This window comes from Drosophila rhopaloa, unplaced genomic scaffold, assembly GCF_018152115.1.
Source record: "Drosophila rhopaloa isolate 14029-0021.01 unplaced genomic scaffold, ASM1815211v1 contig_115, whole genome shotgun sequence".
NCBI classification, from domain to species: Eukaryota; Metazoa; Arthropoda; class Insecta; order Diptera; family Drosophilidae; genus Drosophila; species Drosophila rhopaloa.
Genome location: NW_025334990.1, coordinates 8,444,153 through 8,466,284, shown reverse-complemented (window position 1 = coordinate 8,466,284; position 22,132 = coordinate 8,444,153). Strand labels below are relative to the sequence as shown.

Sequence of the window (22,132 nt, the reverse complement as noted above, 5' to 3'; positions counted from 1 at the left end):
ACGTTAAGCGGAGTTACGGGTACTCCAAAAATACCCCTTTTAAGAGAGAGGTTTCCGAATTAGTACAGAGCGAGAAGGAGAGGTACAGTGAATCTGAGGAAGATGAGGCAGTAGAAGCCTTCACCTTAACATGTTGGAACTGTCAAGAACAAGGACACCGCTACCAAGAGTGCGTGTCGGAACGTAGAGTGTTTTGTTATGGATGCGGGGCCGCAGACACTTATAAACCTAGCTGTTTGAAGTGTTCAAAAAACTTCAAAGGCAGCGCTGCGAGGTCAAGGTTCAAACCGAAGACATCCAGTGTTCTACGCAGTCAGTCAACGATGACCGAGCAATAAATGAAGCCTCTGAAAATGCTTCAAAAGATATACCGGACGAACAAAATAAGCCTGAATTTTCGTTATTACATAAAAAGATAGCACAAATTTCGGAAATTAAAATTTCTGAGGGAAGTATTATCACTCCTTTAAAACCTTCAAGAGGGCGAAACGCTTCTAGATGTAGATCCTTTTGGCAAAATGTTCGAAGTTGTCGAATAGGTATCAAACAGATCAGTGAAGTTCCTATAAAATCTCGAGACCCTCGTCCTTTCCTGCCAGTAAAATTATTAGATCGCACTGTTTACGGCCTGTTAGATTCAGGAGCCTCGATATCCTGTATCGGAGGAGAGCTAGCCAAAGAAGTAATAGACAGCCAAATGGCTTACAAGCCCCTTAAACAGAAAGCGAGCACGGCCGATGGAACCGTTCAACAGGTATTAGGATTAATAAAGGTTGATCTGGAATTCGAAAAGATAAAAAAACCTTTTTCAATTTATATCGTTCCCTCATTGAAACAACAATTGTATTTAGGAGTGGATTTCTGGAAATCCTATGATTTATTTCCAAAGCATTTGAATTTGTCAGAAGTGGAGAAAGTTCCTAACTGTTGTGATGAAGGAGTCGATGTCAACAGACATGAATTAACTGACACGCAAAAAGCAAAGTTAAATATTGTTGTCAATTGTTTTCCATCGTTTGTTCAAGAGGGCTTGGGGAAAACGAATTTAATATCCCATGCCATTGATGTAGGCGATGCAAAGCCGATTAAGCAGCGTCATTTTCCGGTCTCACCTGCGGTGGAGAAGTCAATGTATGCGGAAATAGATCGCATGTTACAACTTGGAGTGATCGAGGAGTCGGAAAGCTCGTGGTCTTCCCCAATAGTAATGGTGACAAAACCAGGCAAGGTGCGGATATGCTTAGACTGTCGCAAAGTTAATAGCTTTACTGAGAAAGACGCTTATCCACTCCCGCAGATTAATGGAATACTCAGTCGCTTGCCAAAAGCTGAGTTCATTACGAGTATAGATCTAAAAGACGCTTATTGGCAAGTTCCGTTGGATCCCTTGTCTAGAGACAAGACTGCTTTTACTGTTCCCGGTAGACCTCTTTATCAGTTTAAAGTAATGCCTTTCGGACTGTGCAATGCGACCAGCACAATGTCAAGATTAATGGACAAGGTTATTCCTGCCTCCCTTAGAAACGAGGTTTTCATTTATTTAGATGATCTTTTAGTGGTTTCCTCAAACTTTGAAAAGCATTTAGAAGTCCTTAGAGAAATAGCCCTGCACTTAAGGCGAGCTGGACTAACAATTAACGTGGGGAAAAGCCATTTTTGCATGCGGAGAGTACGTTATTTAGGCCACATCATCGGCGATGGCGGCATTAGAACGGATCCTGAGAAGATTTCGGCGATAAGCAACTTCCCAGCTCCAAAAACCCTCCGTAGTTTGAGAAGGTTCATGGGCTTATGCGGATGGTATCGCAAATTTGTCTCTAATTTTGCCTCTTTGGCTTCACCACTTACTGATTTGATGACAACTAAAAGGAAATTTGTCTTAACCGAAGAGGCTCTCAAAGCATTCGACGCGTTAAAACGTTGTTTGTGTGCGGCTCCTGTGCTGAGTAGTCCCAATTTTTCAGAGCCATTTGCAATTCACTGCGATGCCAGTAAGACCGGAGTAGGTGCTGTACTTGTGCAAATATCCAAGGAAGGAGACGAGCGTCCTATCGCGTTTATATCTAAGAAGTTAAATAAGGCTCAGCGTAATTATACGGTGACGGAGCTAGAATGTTTAGCCGCAATTGTGGCTCTCAAAAATTTTAGAGCATACGTAGAAGGGCATGAGTTTCGAATTATCACTGATCATGCATCATTAAAATGGCTCATGTCTAACACCGACCTTAGTTCTCGTTTGGCTCGGTGGGCGTTATCTCTACAAAGGTTTCGGTTTACTATTGAGCATCGGAAGGGTTCGCTGAACGTGGTACCTGACGTGTTGTCTAGAGTAAACGAAGATGAAATCGCTGCATTGGATATGCGAGAGGGTTTGTTAGTCGACTTAGGCTCAGGCCATTTCAAATCACCAGAATATTTAGAACTATTGAAGCAGGTAAATGCCAATCAAAACAATTTTCCCGATCTAAAAGTAGAAGATGGATATCTCTATCGCAAAGCGGAACATCTCTCTGGCATGCAAGTCCACGACGAGTACGCTTGGAAACTGTGGATTCCGAAAGCCTTAGTTCCTGAAATCCTTATGAAAGCACACGATAGTCCCATTTCTTCTCATGGTGGAATTCATAAGACGATTGAACGGATTAGGAGGTACTATTTCTGGCCAGGGTTAGTGTCCGACGTAAGAAAGTACATAAGCTCTTGCGAAGTTTGTAAAACTACAAAGGCTCCAAATCACGTCCTTAGACCGCCGATGGGGAAATCACCCGAAACTCAGCGTTTTTTCCAACGGTTATACATCGATTTTCTCGGTCCGTATCCAAGATCAAGGAGCGGAAATATCGGTATTTTTATTGTGTTGGATCATTTTACGAAATACGTATTTTTGAAGCCTGTTCGAAAGATAAACGCAGGAGAAGTGGTAAAATATCTCGGAAATGATTTGTTTATGTCATTCGGAGTACCGGAGACGATTGTGTCCGACAATGGATCACAATTTCGCTCAGAAGAATTTCGGAAGTTGACCTCCAAGTATGAAATTGCTCACACTTTTACCGCAGTGCATTCGCCTCAGGCTAACGCCTCGGAGAGAGTCAATCGTTCGGTCATTTCCGGCATTCGATCTTATTTGCGTCCAGATCAAAAGGATTGGGATGAGCACCTCAACCAAATATGTTGTGCTTTGCGATCCTCAGTACATTCGAGTATAGGCACTTCGCCCTATTATATGACTTTCGGTCAACATATGATAACCTCGGGATCAACTTACGCACTCCTCAGAAAATTAAATCTGCTGGATGATCGTTCTATCCTTTTTAGTAGACCTGATTCTTTTGAAATCATTAGACAGCAAGCTTCTAGCCACATGTTAAAGGCGTACGAACAAAACGCAAAAAGATATAACTTGCGGGCTAGGCATGTATCTTTCACAAAAGGCCAGGAAGTTTACAGGCGTAACTTCAAACAAAGTTGTTTCCAGACAGGATATAACTCCAAGTTCGGGCCTGCATTCGTTAAAGCTAGAGTTCGTGAAAAAGTAGGAAACTCATATTACGAGCTCGAAGATTTGCAAGGACGTTCAATAGGGAAGTACCATGCTAAAGACATTCGACAATAGCGTCCCTTCAGTTGCGGTTTCAGTCTGGTGTATCAATGCTAATGTACCCCAGCCTGAAAGTAGTGGGGGGGCTTTGTAGCAGGGCCCTGAAGGGACTTTGAAACATGAACCAAAAAAAAATAAACTTCATGCGAAGAAATATAAATTAGTTAGTTTGAATAGCTGTTAAATTATTGCAGCCGTTGCAGCGGGCATTCCGAGTAGCCAGATCGTAAGGATCTAGGTTTAGTGCCAGTTTTAACTAGGCATTGCCACCTGATCACGATCGCACCAACGTTGCCACTGTGTTAGCGTTGCCAATACGGTAGCGTTGCCGACCACGTTAGTGTTGTCAACCACGTTAGCGTTGCCAGTTGGACCTATCGGTTGAGCTCTGATTGGGATAAACGCAATCCTGAGCCAGGGCTGTGTTGAGTAGTTGGACTAAAATTTTAGGAACCACGTTCCTGGAGAATTTTCGCTGCATCCGAACAGATAAAAGCTCGAATTCCAATTGGGACGACCTTTTTACTTTGTGCGCATCCGAAACCGACAGTCCGGTCCGTGTCCGTTGGCACGGTAAAATATAACCTCTGTGCGGGAAGCTAATGTGAAAATTTAAATCAAATTAGTGCTGAGAACTTGGCTAGTAGTGCCACCGCGACGAATTCCCCAGGCCAAGGGTATTTTCGGTGGTGTTTGCAGGAAGGTGTTGTTTGCAGAAGAAAAGGTCAAATTTTGGAAAAGTCGGATCACGGGATAGCTTCGTGTCCGGCTTAAGATCTCACGACTGCTGAAAGTGGCTGAGAATTCTGGGAGTAAATCAGGCTTTCGAGGGGCAGGATCCGGGTAGGTTGTGCCCCTAAGCCTCGGGCAAGGGGAAAGAAGTGAACTAATGTAGCTAGCTAATACAACGCTCCTAAGCAAGTCGCCGGCGTTAACCCATTGCTGCAGGAAAATATCGGAGGAAATTTAATCCCCAAGACCGTCGTCAACCTGCAGCCGTTATATATATCACCACGATGCTCGCGATCGAACCCTTCTCACATGGAAAATCCACACATCTTTAAATATGGAGAGAGTCTATGAAAATTTTATTTTTTTATTCCTTTTGCTCTTGTTATATAACCTGCCAAGACAAAATTTCTGAGTCCCTTCGAGGAGCAGCGTGTTCGAGTTACGCCAATAAATTTTTTTTTGTAGATATAATGTTACTTTAGTGTTGATCATTTCAAGAATTAATTAATTTAAATTTGTTTGAAGTTTCTAAAATATGCTTATATAATATTTCCTGTTTATCTAACCTAAATTTTTCCAGTGTATGCATATGCGCGCTGTTAAGTCTAAAGCTCTGACCAAACAATAACAATGCTCTTTTTGCATTAAGTTGCATTCTACACAGCGTTTGGCCAATTACATTTTTTTTATTTCTTTATGGTTTTCGAGTAGCAAACAAAGCTCCCTATGCGACCTTTAAATATCTCTTTCAGCTTTCAGCCATCGGGAGATCGATCTTTCGTCGCTGGATCTGGATGAAATTTGTGAGTTATATTGCGCAAGCTTTACTTATGTTTACCTATCATATTTACATAATGAAAGGAGAAATTTTTACATTGAATTTTAATGAGGATTTGCCAAGAGTTGTGAGAACGCAATTAAAACCGAAAATTAATGAAGTATTTGCATAAAAAAAAAAAATAAATAAAATAAATAAATAAAAATAAATAAAAAAAATAATTTAGAAAGAAAGTGCACAAAACTTGGGTTAGATGAAGTGGAATTCAAAAAAATAATTTTTATAAAAATAAGTCACCACGCTTGGAGTGTTCAAAAAAAAAAATTATATTCTTATATTTATTTTGTTACAAATTTATCTACTTACTCTACCATATTATAACATATCCTTATATTCTTTAGAATTATTTTATAATGTTAAACCCTAGATTTTGACTGAATATTAAATTGTGTTGAATTTGAATTATGAAAACCAACTAAACTAAACTATCTGAACTCAGCTGATGTCTACGCGGTGGTAGGATGAAAGGGATCATCAGCAAACGGAAAGATGGAAGATGATCACAGGTTGGGAGGGCAAAGTGCGACCACATTTACATCAGTGGCTTTGCCTTGTTTACTTTCTCGCGCAGCTTCAATGCTTTCTTCGCTATTCTTTTAACTTTTGAATGTCTATCAAATTCTACCGGTTATTTCTTGCATTTTTTTTGTCGCTAGCACGCAAATTTTCTCGACTTAGTATTATTAATGTGTAACTAGCATGATCCGTCCGAAGCAAGACCTCCACCCCCAAAGCCGACGAGCAAGAGCCGGAACATAACGCGTGCCCCAGCAAGGACGGGTCCAAAGCATTCCAAACCTCGTTGCACGTTACACATCCCTTTGGCGCATCGCATCCCTTTGCTTCCTGTACGCCTCCATCTCTTTAAACTGACTTCATCTTCGACTGTCGTTGGAGGTTTTCCCTATTGTCTATACTCTAACCTGAGGTCTCAATTGGGTTTTTAAAGTTATTGTGTTTGATAAGGTATATTAAGCTAAGTTAAAAAGTGTATAAATTGAAAGAAGTCTAATCATAATTTTCTATTCTTACATATTAATACGATGTAAGAATCCTGTAACAGTAGCACAAACTATATTACATATATTTACTGTGAGGTAAAAAGCAACTGATTGAATTAAAAATAACTCTATATCATTGATTTCAGGAATAAATTATTAAGCACTTTTAGCGCTAAAATATTTTTTAATATATTACTTTTCTTCCTTTTTCTCAACTTTTTTTTGCAAGGATCTTTTCTGAATCAGAGGTATAACTTCGTTATCCCACCCTGATAGGGTATTCAAAACTTCGCCTTGGTCAAAACATTGTCTTTTCCCCTTTCCTCCCTTCATTTCCATTGTAATGGGTCCGAAATTCAAAAAGTCGACAACGCGCATATTTTAAGAAATCATTTCTTGATTACGACGTTTGAAAACAATTTGTCTTTCACTCTTTCGCTTCAGTTCTCAGCTTTTGGTTATTTGGTTACTTGCTTATATATATGTATTTATACACAAACATAGATGCAGATGTGTACGTATAGAAGGTTTTTGTGTGTAAGATGTATTGTGTACTTAGCGCAAAGTTGTCTGACTTGTTGAGACTTTTTTATGCATTATTCTAGCGCCCATTTTGATTTTATTATTGTTGCTGCGGCGGCTGTTTCTATTTCTGTTGCTTTTTCATTGGCTTTCGTTAAAAAATAGACATGGGAGTTCTTATGAAGCTAAATCGATGTGGTTGCTTTTTTGTTGTTCGTTACTTACTTTGTATTTGATAAAAATGAATTCGTAATTTGAATTGCTGTTTTCTTAAAGGGGAAATATTGAAAGAAAATGTTAATGGAAGTGATTTGGGTTTTGAGGGGTGAGCCTTGTTGATGAACCTTTTTAAAATGTATTGAACACCTCTCAAACTCTTTAAGCTTATACATTTTCCTTTGAGACGAATCTTTGCTTTTAAAACGTTAAAATACGTTTTGAAATAAGTAATTGAAATAGAAAAAATTGTCCTCATGGTTCTTCTATTATGCAAATTTAGTTTACTTTAACTTGAAAAAAGCTAATTTTTTCAAAAAGTTTTGAAGTTTTGCAAAAAAGGAATTCTTTTTCTATTTTAAATTTTTAAAAGGTTTGAAGTTTTCTTCCATTTCGAACTCTTTTTTATCGACAGCTAAAAAAATCGTGTATTTTAGTCCTTTGAAATTCATATAAAATTTCTATTTTCATTAATGAATTTTAGTGAATTGGGAGAGCATGGAAAAGGGCAATAGCCGTCACAACAAATGGCAATAACACCTGTTGAGGTCTGCACACACATTCACACACTAGCTCACAGTGGATTTCACACAGACACGCTCCGCCGTATCAGCACACATGCATGCAAAAAAGGACAATAACATTTGCTCACGTGTTGGCGGTAAAAGAGAGTGGGAGACTGCCAAGTGTCATGAGTGGAAAAGAGAAAGCGACAGCAGTCGAGTCCATGCTTTACTCCTTCTTCACACTGTCTACATGTCCATGTCCATATCCCTTCTCCCACTCCACCTCTCTCTTTCTCTCTCTCTTTTACGAAAAGGTGAGCGACAGATTGTCCTTGCCCTTCTCCCCCCTCCTTTTCGTTTCTGTTTTGTTTTCGCTCTTCGGTCGTGCGTGTCAGTAACATGTGCATATATACCTATATATATGTATACGTGGCCATAGGTCAGGTTCAAAACTGCTACTCGGGTTCAAATTCAATTTCAGGTTAAGGATCAGGATATCGGGATAAGGATACGGTTATGGATATGGGACAGCGGCTGCTAAATGCCACTAAATATGCAGTATATTGAAATTGGGCCGAATGGCATATGTCCGCTCGTTCGCAATTCGGTTCCAAAGGTGTTGCAGCCTGTCACAATATTGCGTGGTCCTTTTCGTCCTTTTCCTTTTGCTGATGCTGATAAGAGAGGACCAGGCGGCGGGGATAGAGGAAGCGGCCACGGCGACCACAACTGTAAAATGTCAACAGTTGGCGACCCAGGGAACACATGTTGAGATGGAGAAGGCACCTAGTGGAATGGCGGGACGAATAGCAACATAAACATGTCAAAAGAAAAAGTGTGGGGCAATAATGTGCAATGTAGGACATCCCATAAACAGAAGGAATGATAACTTAAAGGATGTAAAGGAGCACATCAGATAGTTGTACATACCACAACTAAAGATATTAATATGCATTAAGCCCCATCTGCAAAAGTTCGATCTTTTAATTTGAAGACTATCTTTCCAACAACTTTGTAGTATAAAACCCAATTTTACCCCTATCTATAAGTAAAAAATATTATAAAACTGTTTTTTTTTACCATTTTGAGGATATATTCTCAAAATGTAACGTATGTAAATCAATATAGGGATGCTTGTAATCTTAAAGCTTTTGTTTTAATTCACGACATAAAAATGTTGTTTTGCATAATGTGTGCTTTCTTTCAATATTAGAGCTGTTTACATAAAAAGTTTTTCACCAAACAAAACATTTAAATTGTTATATAATTTTAATAACCCAGGTAAATTTTCAATTATTGTTGTATTGTAATTATTACAATGAAACACAAATCATCATATTTTCTTCCCCTAATAATCCCAACGGGCAATACTAAAATAATAAAAACCATGAAAGACAGTTTTATGATGTTCAGTTCACTAAACCTGAATAAACGCCCAGCAGTCGTCTTCCCAAGGGTTCATATTATGTCTGCTATCAAATAGCATTTCCGATCCCGAGATCAACTGTACTATGCGTCTCATAAATCCATAAGAATAAAATCGCACGCAAAACTGAGACCGAAACTAAATTCGAGCTCAAACTCAGACCAAGTTGAAGTCGAACACCCTAAAATCCTAAAACGTAGAACGATTTCAGTGCTGACTACCTGAGCAATATGATTCGTACCTTGAGGCAGAGTTCCATTTGGATTTGTTTTATTTGTAGTTCTTTCTGTTGTTCTTATTTTTGTTGTAGTTCATCATGTTCCTGGTAAAAATTTTTTTGCGTCTTGTGCAAACACACAGACTTTGAGTCTGAGCGACTGGGGAGAGATAACAAAAGAAACACGTTATCCTTTTTTTCATGTTAATGGTTTATGGTTTCCTTGTTTTGGTTATAGAAGCAGGAATAGGAATAGGAGTTGGAATATGAATAGGGCGCAGGAGTGAATATAATAAGAGCGTCTAATGCCGGGGAATCCATTTCCATTTCTCAGTTTTGCGACTCATTCTTAGGATAAACGTACACGGGGAAAGATTTGTGTTAATTTAATAATCTGGTATTAATCGACTAGGTGAATTATATTTTATTTAATGACAAACAAAACGGGTTTTAAAAAAGTTTTGTTAAACTTTCATAATGATTTTCGTTTGGGTTTATATAGCAATTCCAACCTTTACACTTTTATAAGGTCTTTAGAATGTGGCTTATAATAATCTTGAATAAAGAAACTTTATGGACTTTTTTTTCAGTGTAGGCTTAAACGCAGAACGTAAATCGGTGAAAACCTGCCTTTCCGGGCTGAAAAGCCAAAATGCGTCTTTGTTGCCCATGTTCCATCTGCCTTATATGCGTAGTTTCAGGAACTAGTTTTCCGTCTTCCTTCGCCTTGCAAAAACTGCGCAGCTGTTTTGCCATAAGTCTATTGTTTGCAGATTATAAATGCGTAAGAGTGCGATCCCGAAGTGTGTCTCAGTTTCCATTTTAGACTAGGGAGATTAAATTACCATTTGAACAGGTGTCCCTTTCCCTTGATTTTTACTAATAATGCAATCACAGCGGAGGCTGCAACCCTCACACAGATATGAACTCTAAAATCCAGGGGATGCAACTATGTTATTATTAAGCAAATTCAAATTTCTGGCAATGACAATACTTAAGCCAGTCGGTGAATATGGGTGGTGGACGAAGTTATGAAATGTATCTTCGCATCTGCATCTATAGACGTCGTCTAGTCGGGAACTGTACTCGCTCGACATTTGAAATTCAAATATTAGCGGCGTTGAAAGCGTATTTCAATTTCCCCCTTTTGTGGACTGCCCGGCAGATTGAGAGATTGCCAAATCACATTTCACAGAGCTCGGCTCTAAAGTTAGGCAAATGTATTTACATATTTAGCCAAGAAGCTGAAGGAAAAAGTGACACAACAGAAAGATACTTTTTAGTTGCAGGGTTGCGCGAGCAAACTGAGATACGGATACAAACACAAAGACCCGAGTTGAGATATTTACCCCGAGATACACAGTAGAATGGGTTGCCGCTGATGCTGATGATGATGATGATGGGGGAAGGAATAACCAAGGCAATAATCTAATGTATTCAAAATTATATCTATGCACAATTCTATGTGAATATTTGTATGTTTATGGGTTTTTGTATAACTGTATTAATGGGCCAAAAATTCTTGATTACCATGAAGCCATTTGAATTTGGATATTGCCCTCAGATTTTTATTAACGAACTTTCTGAGAACTCGCCCAGCACACCGCCCTCTTCCATTCCGTTGGCTATACAGAAATCAGAGCCATTGTCTTATGGGTAACAAATTTTCCATCAATTTCCCCGCCCAGTTTTCATCACGAACCGCGAAGTACACCCTTGACAGAAGGGGGTTGCTACATATTTCCAAAGCTATTTTGAATTCGTGTTTGGTGAGGAAAAAGCCAAAATGCCGAAATGATGCATTAAACTGCTGAAAGATGTGCGAATTAGTTGCGACCATTTGGAATTCGTCTGGTGGGAGGTAAAGTAGAGTATAGAGTGGGGTGAATTCAGTGAGATCGGTGAATTGAGTTGTTGAACTGGAATGATTGTAGAGTGTGCTGCGTGTGAAGGGTCTGGCAGGATGGTGCAAAGTTCAGGAAAAGAAACAATTGAAATTCGTTAGGGGAACAAGATTTATGCTCTCTTATTGAAAGCAAATATCAAAGTAAGAATGCTTAAATTACTTTAATGAATCCAGTTTTCCGAAAGATTTTTGAATGTAAATCAGAGTTGATCGTTTATCTTAAAAATTTCCTTGAACTCAAAAAAGTTCTTATTACATAGGATAGGAAAGAAAACTCTCCATACCTAATGGGATTTCTTTCTTATCTTCAGCTTGAGATCCCCGGTTTTGAAAGAAGTCCTTGGCCCTGCCTAGAATTTCATCAACTAAATGACAGGCATTCGTTCCTCGGAGATGACTCTCCCACATTGTCATTGTTAAATGTGCATTGCTACAATAATTAATTTTCCCAAATCCTGATATCAGATTTATCTATGGAAAACGTTTTAAGCCTCCCCCTGACCAGAAAAAAAAGAAATGAGCAAACGAAGAGCCGAGAACAAAACCAAACAAAAAACGAATGCGAACAATGAGAGATATTTTTAAATGGAAAATTTCGTATTTAATCCTCACTATGTCCCATACCTTTCTCACACATCCATCCCGGCTATCCATGTATCCATCTATCTGTCGGCCTGCTCTTAACTAACCCAACCTTAGAATGCCTCGGATATTTCAGTTTTCAGTGGTTGTTGTAATTCATCACCTACAAATCAATCATTTTGACGAACCAACTCACTAAAAAAAAGAACCTACGAACCCGAAAGAACAACGAAATAAAAGGAATATCGCACTAAGAACGAAGCGTATAAAATGCACACACACTGGATTGAGCGAATGAGTGCGAGAGGGATGGATGGAGGGACAATAGATCAATGCTTCAATATCAAAGAGTCGGCTTGACCTTTTAACGCAAGTTTTTTTTTTAAAGGTGAGGGGTGAGTCGAGGGACTCGCTATCGGGTGATGCGAGATGGAAGCCTGTCCCAGCTCGACTAATTGTCTCCCAATGGATCACTCTCTGCGTTATTACACAGGGGAAAATTCTTTGCGAATCGGGAATATGATTTTAACATTCATAGTGTTACTTTTATATATTCCAGAATGTAATTTAATATTTATAAAGGTTTTGTAATTTATCGGGGAATGCATTTCTTATATGTTCAAGATCTGAAATAGAAAATATATACATAAATCAATATTAAACAAAGGAATTTCATTATAAATTTTTGTTTTCGTTTTCAGAATAAGAAAAAGGACATGTAAAATTAAATACTACCTTTCTACTACCTTAATGGTAAAACAGGGAACTACATTATAAATTTAGCACCGACATGAGACTACTAACCACTTTTTAACATTACAAATTTCTTTAAGAACGCGGCGATTGCTTGGTTATGACCAGTTAAGAACTTAGGGACCCCGGATAAAATAAAATTTGTATGAAATACAAATATATAGTATTTTCCTCAGTGCAATTCTTTCTATCTTGGACGCATGAATAATGTTTTCATTCCATAGATTTATGTAGATAGGCATGCGAAGGTGTGGTGTAGGTGTAGCGTATGCATTCATATGTGTGCGCAGTGTATCTGTGTGTGCCGGCACTTAATTTGTTGTTTTTGTGTGCTGCAGCATTTTGGTGTGAGATTACGCATTCTGAGTTCCCTGCCTGATCTTTGACGATCCTTTCAGAATTGGAATTCTCATCTTGTCTTGGCTTAGTTTACAATGCTCTTTTGATTAGGCCACGAAGGTGGCCCCCCTCCCCTCCCCTCCTTGTACGTGATTGGTATTATTCATCACTTGTCCTTCGCTCGTATCCTATCTTTTGGCATTTGTTTCTTCGCTTCGTTTTCAGGCTTATCTGGATAGATTTGTTTAGGCACAGCCTTGGCAGTGTTTAATTAAAATTTTAAGTATGCTCAGGTAGCTTCGTTGCTTACTTTGTTTTGGTATCTGCTTTTTGGTAGGTAGAATCAAAAATTTTCAAATTTCTTTAGTTGCCACAGGAAGTCGTAAAACATTTGCGCTGACTGGCTATGATTTTCCTGCCTTGCAATGAACATTTTCTAATTGATTTTTATGGATTTTTACTCAGACATTTACAGGACTTCCACTAAGGGAAAGTTTTCTCTATTGAAAGGGGGTGGGAAGGGGTGAGTATTGAGCAGGTGGGGGCTGGGGGGATCAGAGGGGTCAACAGCCAAAAACTGAAAAGTTTTACGTAGTCTTAACAATGAATGCAGTCGATAAGTAGTGGCATAAGTACGATTTCATTTAAACACACACACAGTCAGAAAATGCCAGCAATGGGAACCGAGGAATAGAATCGGCTTTAATTTCAACAGTCACCGATTTATGCAATGCCCTTTAATTTAATAAGTTTGTAGCAATATTTTAAGAATATTAAAAATAAAAAAATACCTTTCAAAATATAAATATTTAACAAAGTTTAAAATCAGATATTTTTGTGCAAATTGCAAATATTGAATCAAAAGTGTGAGAGCCTTATTGAATTGCCCTCTACCACACAATCAAGGCTTTCAATAATTCTTCTTGTACATACATGGAATGTATTGCTCACTGAATTTTGGAAATTGACAAACTCTATAACAGAATTTAAGAACTCTAAAAGTTAGGGTAAATCCAAAAGCTTGCTTCGTACTCCTCCACCCTTCAAAGAAGACCGAATCGACTCAAGGCACAGCTGTTGGCAAAGAGGAATAAGTTGGATAAGAAAAGGCGAGCAGAAAAGAAAAGAAAAGGACAGCAGGCGGGAAAGGATGGGGGATGGTCTCAAAATAGTCATTGTAATAAGAAAATTTTGATTTCATTTTTAGTATTTGTATAAAATTTAATAACGCCGCACAAGATGGCTGACTTTGCAAAAGGCCGGCCAACAACAAAGGAGCGAGCAGGATGAAGTTATCAGAGAGAGAACGAGAGGGGTGGCATGGGCTGGCTGTGTGGGGTAACTAAAACGCTTAAAACACACAATCTCGTTTCGGGTTCGGTTGGGATTTCGGGGTTACGCTTAAACTCTAAGTACATTTTAACTTAACTGCCTTTTTTTGTTGTTGTTCCTTCGTTTTTGGTTTTTTGTTAGTTGGTCCTGCCTTTTGCCCCTTTTCCTTTTCCATGGCGAATTGTAAGGCGAGAAGGCAAAAAACCTAGATGATGATGCCGATGCCAATGATGATTATTACGGTTGGATGGGGGGTTTTTATCAAGGGGTGGTGACTTGGGTGGTGGTTCCTCAACTTCTAACTTGACTTGTGTGTGTGTATGTGTTCGTTCGCCTGAGTACAATTATAAATTTTTGGAATTGTTGTAATTTAGTTTGTTTGTTTGCCAGTTGGATATGCTAGCAGCTCCTCCTGCTCGCTCTCTCCTGCAATATCCCTCTCTCCCTCTACTGGCTAGTTCGAATGTATATTTGCGCTAGGGTTTTTCCTTTGTTATATACTAGCTTTGATTGCGTTCGAGTAAGTGAAGCAAGCACTTTGATACCCATGAATTAGTCAGAGGTTCAATGAAACTTTATTTGGTCTGTAAGATGTGGCAGCAGCTGCTATTAGGTTATTGTCCTGATTTAAAAGAGTTTAACGTTTTTTAGTACACCCTATTTAAAAGCCAGTTTTGAAACTTCCTTTTCTTAGTATTTCGTAAATCCTCATTTTTATTATTGCTTAAAACTTTTTAAAAGATAACTCTACTAATTTTTTTAAATTAAAATATTTGGTTTAAATTTTTTCAATTCACATCGTATCATATTGGTAACTTTTGATCACTTTGATAAGTTTATTTCCAAATAGGTTTAAGAACCAAAATATTTAAAAGCTTGTGAGATATTATCTATTATTTGTATCAATTACTTAATTATCTTAAATTTGCCCCTATTTCAGGAAAGAACAAGTTTTTTGAAAATGTTCCCATATTAAATGACTTTCTATAATGTATCCTTACCATAACCCCGCATAATCCTTTACATCCTGTCACTCAACTCGGTGAAACTTAGGAATACCCGAAATACACTTTGACACCCTATTCATAACGGGTATAAAAACTTTCCTCCTAACTGCGATTTCCACTGCGACTGCTGCCTTTCGCTGATTATCACGATAAAGCATAATGATTACATTTTTAGTAGAAGCCGCTTGTGAGAGTGTGCGAGCAGGATGGCAGCATGGCTAAATGCTGTGAGTGCGAACGGGAGGTGTAATTATTGTTCGCAAAACGTCGAGTTTTTGAACTTGTTGGGATTTGGATTGGAATTGAAATTGGGTTTGGGTTAGGGTTTAGGTTTTCGGGTTCAGGTTCGGGTTCAGGGAGGGTTGCGATGGCCGGGCTGGGGAGTTTTAGCGGCATTGGCTTGCACTTGATTAATTGCGATTTATGTATATGCGATATGGAACTTTTGTGTGTAATTACGGACGGGTTGGTAACTGTTATAACGGTCGTTGACATGAGGGTTCCTTTCGTTTCTTCTCATTCGTTTGCTATGAAATTCGAGCAATTATGTAAGGAATAAAAAAGAAAAGGGGGAGGGTCCCTGAGAACTCCCAAAATTATGCTATGCAGCTGCAACATCCTTCGATTTTTTCTTCTTTTTTTTTTGGAAAAAGAATTATATTTTGCTGGCCAAGCAAATAATTCTGATTTAACATTTGTTGTTTTATTTTGAGGAGAGCGCACTGTTGCTGTTGTTGTAGCCGCATTTTTGCCTTTTTGTTTTGCTTAACACATTTGGCGTGCACACACAGACACCCACACCTCAAGAGAGCCAGAATGGGAGAGAAAAAGAGAGCGGAGTTGGCAATCAGCCCAAGTTAAAGTACAATTGCCTGCTATTGTGATTACTTTTGGCCCACATTCAAAGCCAAACACACGCACACCATAGAAACAAAGAGAGAATTACGCTCTTCAGCATGTTCCCTTTCCTTCGCTTATTTCACGAAGTCGCACACGAACGCGCTCACCGCTCTTCGGGTCTCGCCGTATCTGTGTGCGTTGGTAAATTGATTTTATTAGTTTTTCGTTGTTGTTGTTGTGTGTTTGTCGCTGCAAAGTCGACGGCGGCGTCGACGCTGGCAGAGCAGCGCTGATGATTTTAAAAAAATTTTGAATTGCCCGCCCTTTAGTCAGTAACTAAACGTGCAGCAGTGCGAACGCGCGCAGCGGCAAAATTCCAGCGTTCTTGGCTCTCATCCGGCGTTCTTTCCCTAATCAATCATCCAAAACCCGCCATTAAAACACACAACTAAATAACACTTTTAAATCGGTTCTCGAGTGATAATATAACCAAGAAACCAACATAAAAACAAATTTACCAATGTGAACATATGCAGTTAGTTGCAAAAACTACGTAAAAAACAACAAAACAAAAACGAAAAACTTTTAAAACTCTTAAACTCTTGCTTTTGGGATTATCAACAAACAAAAAAGAAAAAAAAACTTTTCACAGGATTTGTGGAAAGGATAAACAAACACACACAAACAGACAATCAAAATGGTAAATATAAAACTTGGATACCACAATCAAAGTATTATTCAAAGGCTTAAAATTATGGTTAGGACTTAGAGATAAAGTTGAACATTTCTTAAAGAGATCATAACATAAAAAACTGCAAAAATACGAAAGGCTCTAATTGCTTATGGCTTTGTTTTCATCTTCATATTTGTACAATTGTATTGTATTAAAAGTTTATCACAATTTTTGCTTCCTAAACTTATTAGAAAATACAAAAATAAACCTTTTTTATAATAGACCTTTTATATTGAACAGAATAAACCAAAGCTTAGTCCCTTTAGTTGTGTCTTTTTGTATTGCAAAACTACCAAAATAAATCACATATTTTAGAAAATAACAAAAAAGAACGTTTGCGATAAAAAATCTCTAAAATGACTATTGGCCCATATAAACGTTCTGTTACTATATTTTCATATGCCCTATGAATCAGCGCGCACTGGCTAATTTCTATTTTATTAGCCAAGTTTGTGTGACTTGACTGACACTCCTTAGTCTTAGTCATTAGCCAACTCACAAATGTCTTGGTATCTTTACCTGCCATTTGTGTGGGTTAGATTGCATATTATAAAGTAAAATAAAATGAGATACCAATGGAATTATTCCGATTTAGAATGGCAAATACTTTTTATTTGGCACGCACTCGACGCTGCGACGTACATATAAATTTAGCTTAATCTCTTTGCTTGCATATTAATTTCTGCTCAATATTATTGGCATCGCTAATTTCTATAATTTCCGGCGCTGCTTATTCGCTTAACTTAAGCGACTGCACCCATAAAAGGCGACTCTGATTTGTGTTTCGCGATTTATTTGCTCTGGGAGCCATAAAGCAATATGCACACTATACAATTAAGCCATTGACGTATCACTTCCGTTTCCAAACTAATATAGTCCCAGTGAATTCGATAAACTACTCTTAGAAATCCAAGATTGTAGAGGATCCCAAATTGCCAAGCTATCGCCAGCGGATATGCCCAATTCCAATCGTTATCCCTTGGGATTTCCGAAGTATTTTTCCTCTGACACTTAAGCTTTGCTTGAGATAATTTTGTAATGAACATAAAACGACCCATAATTCGCATTAACGAAATTCTAACCATAATATGACTAATAAAGATAAGCAGAGGAAGTTAACTAAAAAACAAGAGTAAAATTGATAAAACCGGAACTCTTATATAACTAGCATTTTCGAAAATAATTCATCTGCAAAATCTTATTCAACTTTTTATTGCAATTACATTTTTCAAATGGTTATGTATTTCATTTCAAATTAATTGTGTTTAATGCAAAATATGAACAAAAATGAAGAAATTGTGTGGTTCTTGCTTGTTTGAGAAATATTGAAAATGATGCGCCATATGTGAGGATACATTTGTATCTGTGTCTTTCTGTAGATGTTGGCGGGATACAAATAAACTTTTGGCACATTAAGAACGCCGCAAAATGCGAAGAGTCAGCCAAATATGAAATTATGATCACGATTATGATTATGATGTTGTTATAATTAGAGAACAACGAAAGCGAAAAACGATTCATAATTATTCAAAAATTGACTTTAAGCATTCGTCGTAGTTCTTTCTCTCCGAGTTTCGCCAGCTGCCGTCGCCAGATCGTACGGATCGGATCGTTCAGATCCATATGGACTTTAGTTATGGTCTTAGTTGGGGGCTTCTATTTTTAAGTGCATACACACACACACGCACACGACTGCAATTACACTTTTCGAGTGCTTAATCACAGCCGAAACTTTTACACAAATCATATTCCCCAATATGTGTATAGTCCACCCCGCATTTTCCTTTCCGTTTTCCACTGCTTTCATTCAGGGCGTGCGCCTCTTGCAACTTTTCCCTGCCGCATTTGCTTTGGTTTTTACATTGAAAAGTCGGGCGAGAATGTGCACGATATGTTTCCACTCAAAATGTTCGAACGGCCGGAGGAGAGATGAAACGACCACATTTGTTTTATTAATTGCCACTCTTACCAACACATGCTCAAGACTCGTGGCCGATAATCGTGGAATACGCTATTTTATATGGCATAATCATAATTGGCCAAAAAGTGTCTGTAATAAGCAATACGAATTGAAAATTACTTGGCTACACATTTGGAACATGTTGCCGCAGAAGAGCTCCCCCATTAATTCGATTCCAAATAGCAGGCTTTTTCCGAGGATGCTGTATACATATAATAAATTAATATTTCAGCTTGGCACGCTGCGGATTCTACTCACTGAAAATAGGAAATGGCTAAGAAAAATGGTTTATGGGATACTAAAACTAATGGCGATATGTAAAAGAATATAATTAAATTGACAGTTTTAGCATGGATTGTGTAATAGCAAAGAAATGAATTTGATGGGGTTTTTAAAAAGGCGGTACTTAAACATTTATTTCAATGTACCATACGTTGAGTTACTAACAATAATTCTTTATAGAATGTTTTCCACTACGTGAACTATATATATTTCTCATAATATTCTGATATATATCTTTTAAATTAGGGTTTTAAGTTGTACCCTCAATTTATTTCTTATCTTTGCCAGCTCTTAGTACAATTCAGTTAAGCGAGAATACGAATCGACCACATTTATAGCATTGTCAGCTGCCAACCCCCTCTTTATTGGCTGTCTATTGAATTGGCAATTATTTGAATTTATTTTTAATGCTCACAAAAGCACATATTCGAGTATCTGTGAGCTGAGGGATGTGGGAGGTTGGAAACTCTTCTACGGCTCATTTTCACCATCTGGAATGGGATTTGATCTGATTCCATGTGTGTGTATAGAGCTGCGGTTGACTACTTAATTTCCAAGTGCCATAAAAATTTCGATTTGGAATTCAAATTGAAAGGTTGCCTGCTCGCCCTTATTCAATCTTCCATTTGGCGTTGAAAATAAGTTGTCTTATTTATTGGCTCTATGCTTATAATTATTTAAAAAGCATCAAATGAAAATAAACAATTAGTATATTTATCGACACTTGGCATCTGAGGACAGCCAATGCGATCGATCCCCTTTAAAAGCCAATTGCTGAAAGGCTTTCCATGGAATTGTATATTTTATTGGCTAAGGAATTTTCCATATTGATATTAGGTCTAGGGTTTTTGTTTCCATCTCTGGTTATGAACGCCTCAAATGTCGAATGCAAATTCGTTCCATCACTCACATAGTTTTTCCATAGTTTCCAAAGCGGAAAATTAATGCAAGTGTAAGAAAAGTGGTCGTCGCAAACAATGCTTGTCCATCTGTTCATCTGTCCATCAGTCAGTCAATACCTCACTTCCTCAGTCAGTCAGTCAAGCCAGGCGACAGCCACAGCCGGTTCAGGTTGAGTCACCTTATGTTATGCTTATGTGGTTGCCGTTTATGCCTTGGGCTTTTATTTCACCTATCGACATATCCTTGCTGGCCTAAAGATGACAGCGTGAGTTACAGATCTTGGGAAAAATATTAAAATAATAAAATATTTTATAATAATAATAGTAAAAAATATTAGAATTATAATTAAAATGTAATCTTGAGTTTAGATTTAAAAATTAAATGTTGAGACTAACGAGTTTTTGAAAACTAAATTTCTTTTAACACAAATTTTCTTTTTTGGAGTTAATACTAAGAATTTCAACAATCTTTTACCAAAAACATATTTTATACCCGAGTTCTTAATCTTATTTTAAATTACAAAATATTTAAATGAACAACAATTTGAAAACTATTTATTTTATGTGGGAAAACAAAATTTGTAAATCTCCCAGGACAATTTCATTCCCAATGCTTTTTTTTTCCTTTGCTGATTGCATCCTGTAATTGAATTAACAATTGCAGAAACTCCATTTTCAATTGCTATTTATCAAACTTGACTAACCCGAAATGAACAACTTGTAATGATGCTTAAGCTTATGCCTTCGTTACAATCGTTTCCAATGGGATTTCACGCTTTTCCGGGCCACACGCGACCGCCTCACGTGACCATCACTGTCTCCGCGAAACATTCATCCACAATGGGTAATGGGTAACCTCCCCTCCCAAAAAGAAACGTCTTTTCAGTTTCGGGACTTAATCCCCCGGCCCCTGAAGTCGAGACAATAAACTGGCAATCAATCAATGCACGTGTTTCATATTTTTGATATTGCCGCTGACGAGAATATTCGGACAAATCAGTCAGTTGGGCTGGATTGGCTTAGTTATTGCAACATCGCATGGGTGTTCCTATATATGTATGTACTTTTTGGGTAAATACAAATTCCGGAGAATATCGAGAGCCAAAGTCCGCGACATCACCCGAAAGTCGCTCAATTAGAGACGATTTAAATTTATAGATACACGACGGTTAGGCAATGCATGCGCCCGAGGAGAATGTCTTAATTAATTTTAATTATTTTCAATGAGCGACTATGAAATACAAAACATTTCCCCCAACTAAGAACGCGACTCGGGCTCTCGATAAGAGGAGCAATTAAGTAACGAATTAATAGCAATCGACTTATAAATATGATGGTACCCTCAGGCGTGTTCTGGGTCGTAAGTAAGCTGCTCTCTCCTATTGGTTTTTCTTCCATATGAGCATTGGATGTTCTCTATGCCGTTTAACCCGATCCGTCACCCTCTTTTTCCCCCCTGAATTTGTTTTTGGGGTAAACTTTTCACGCCACTAAATACGTGGCTTTGCATTTTCCAAGCCGGCAGTTTTTCCATGTGTTTACATGCGGGCCATAGACCCGCTCAACTCCAGTTGCCTGCTCCCTGTTTTTTCCTCTGGTGGGCCATTAATTTATTTGTCTGCAACATGCAAACCAATTGACAATCAAACGCAATTAGTCACAATAATCGTGAAATGGAAACGCATTTTCTGCTTATTGTTTGGCCCGAAAAATATCAATATTATTCGGGGCAGTGATGAGAGCACATTTCGATTGCCTTGAAATCTTCATAATGTTCATAAATAATGATCAGCACAAGACAAAATAAATCATCCCAGGTAGCCGATGGGACAACGCCCCAAAAAAAAGCTGTCTTCGAAAGAATGACTGAAAGTGGAAAAAGGGAGCCGAAAAGTGGGCAGTTTTCGTATTTTAACTAGAATCAATTTATTAACACTTAAAAGATGAGTTGACTACAAGAAAAGTATCTTGAGTTGAGTTGGTTTTATTAAAAATCAAGGATACTAAGCCAAATTCAGAACATCTTTAGATATACAACAATTAAACAAGCTGTTTTCGAAATGGCTGCAAAGTGGGCAGATTCTATAATTTAACTAGAATCAATTTATTAACAATAAAATAATGAGTTGGCTAGATGAAAATAAACTTAAATTGAGTAGTTTTTATTACAAATCAAGAATACTGAATGAAACTTGGAACATCTTTAAATATGTCATATTCTAAAATATACATATGTAATAATTAAATTGTTTAATTAATTAGAAAATGTTTTGAATTATTTTTTAATAATCTTATGCCATTTGTAAAGTCATTTAGTCTATTATAGTTGTATTCAAAAACGAAATGTCTTGTTAGCCTCTGCTTTTCAATGTCATTTTTACCAACAGTGTGAAATATAATAATTATTACTATGAAGTCACAGCTTGCATTTTAAATC

The 22,132-nt window shown here is 37.8% G+C and overlaps 1 protein-coding gene across 2 annotated transcripts in view; it reads left to right on the top strand.

Moving 5' to 3' along the window:
* Nucleotides 1-22,132, top strand: part of LOC108053771 — a 52,899-nt gene that overhangs the window by 14,641 nt on the left and 16,126 nt on the right. The window contains exon 1 of one of the 2 annotated variants that reach the window (XM_044461850.1): nucleotides 16,136-16,518. The exons of the other annotated variant lie outside the window; for it this stretch is intronic. Within the exon in view, the coding sequence (XP_044317785.1) occupies nucleotides 16,516-16,518 (3 nt within the window). The 5' untranslated portion in view covers nucleotides 16,136-16,515. Of the gene's footprint in view, nucleotides 1-16,135; nucleotides 16,519-22,132 lie in introns of those variants that run through there. 2 annotated transcript variants of the gene reach the window in all.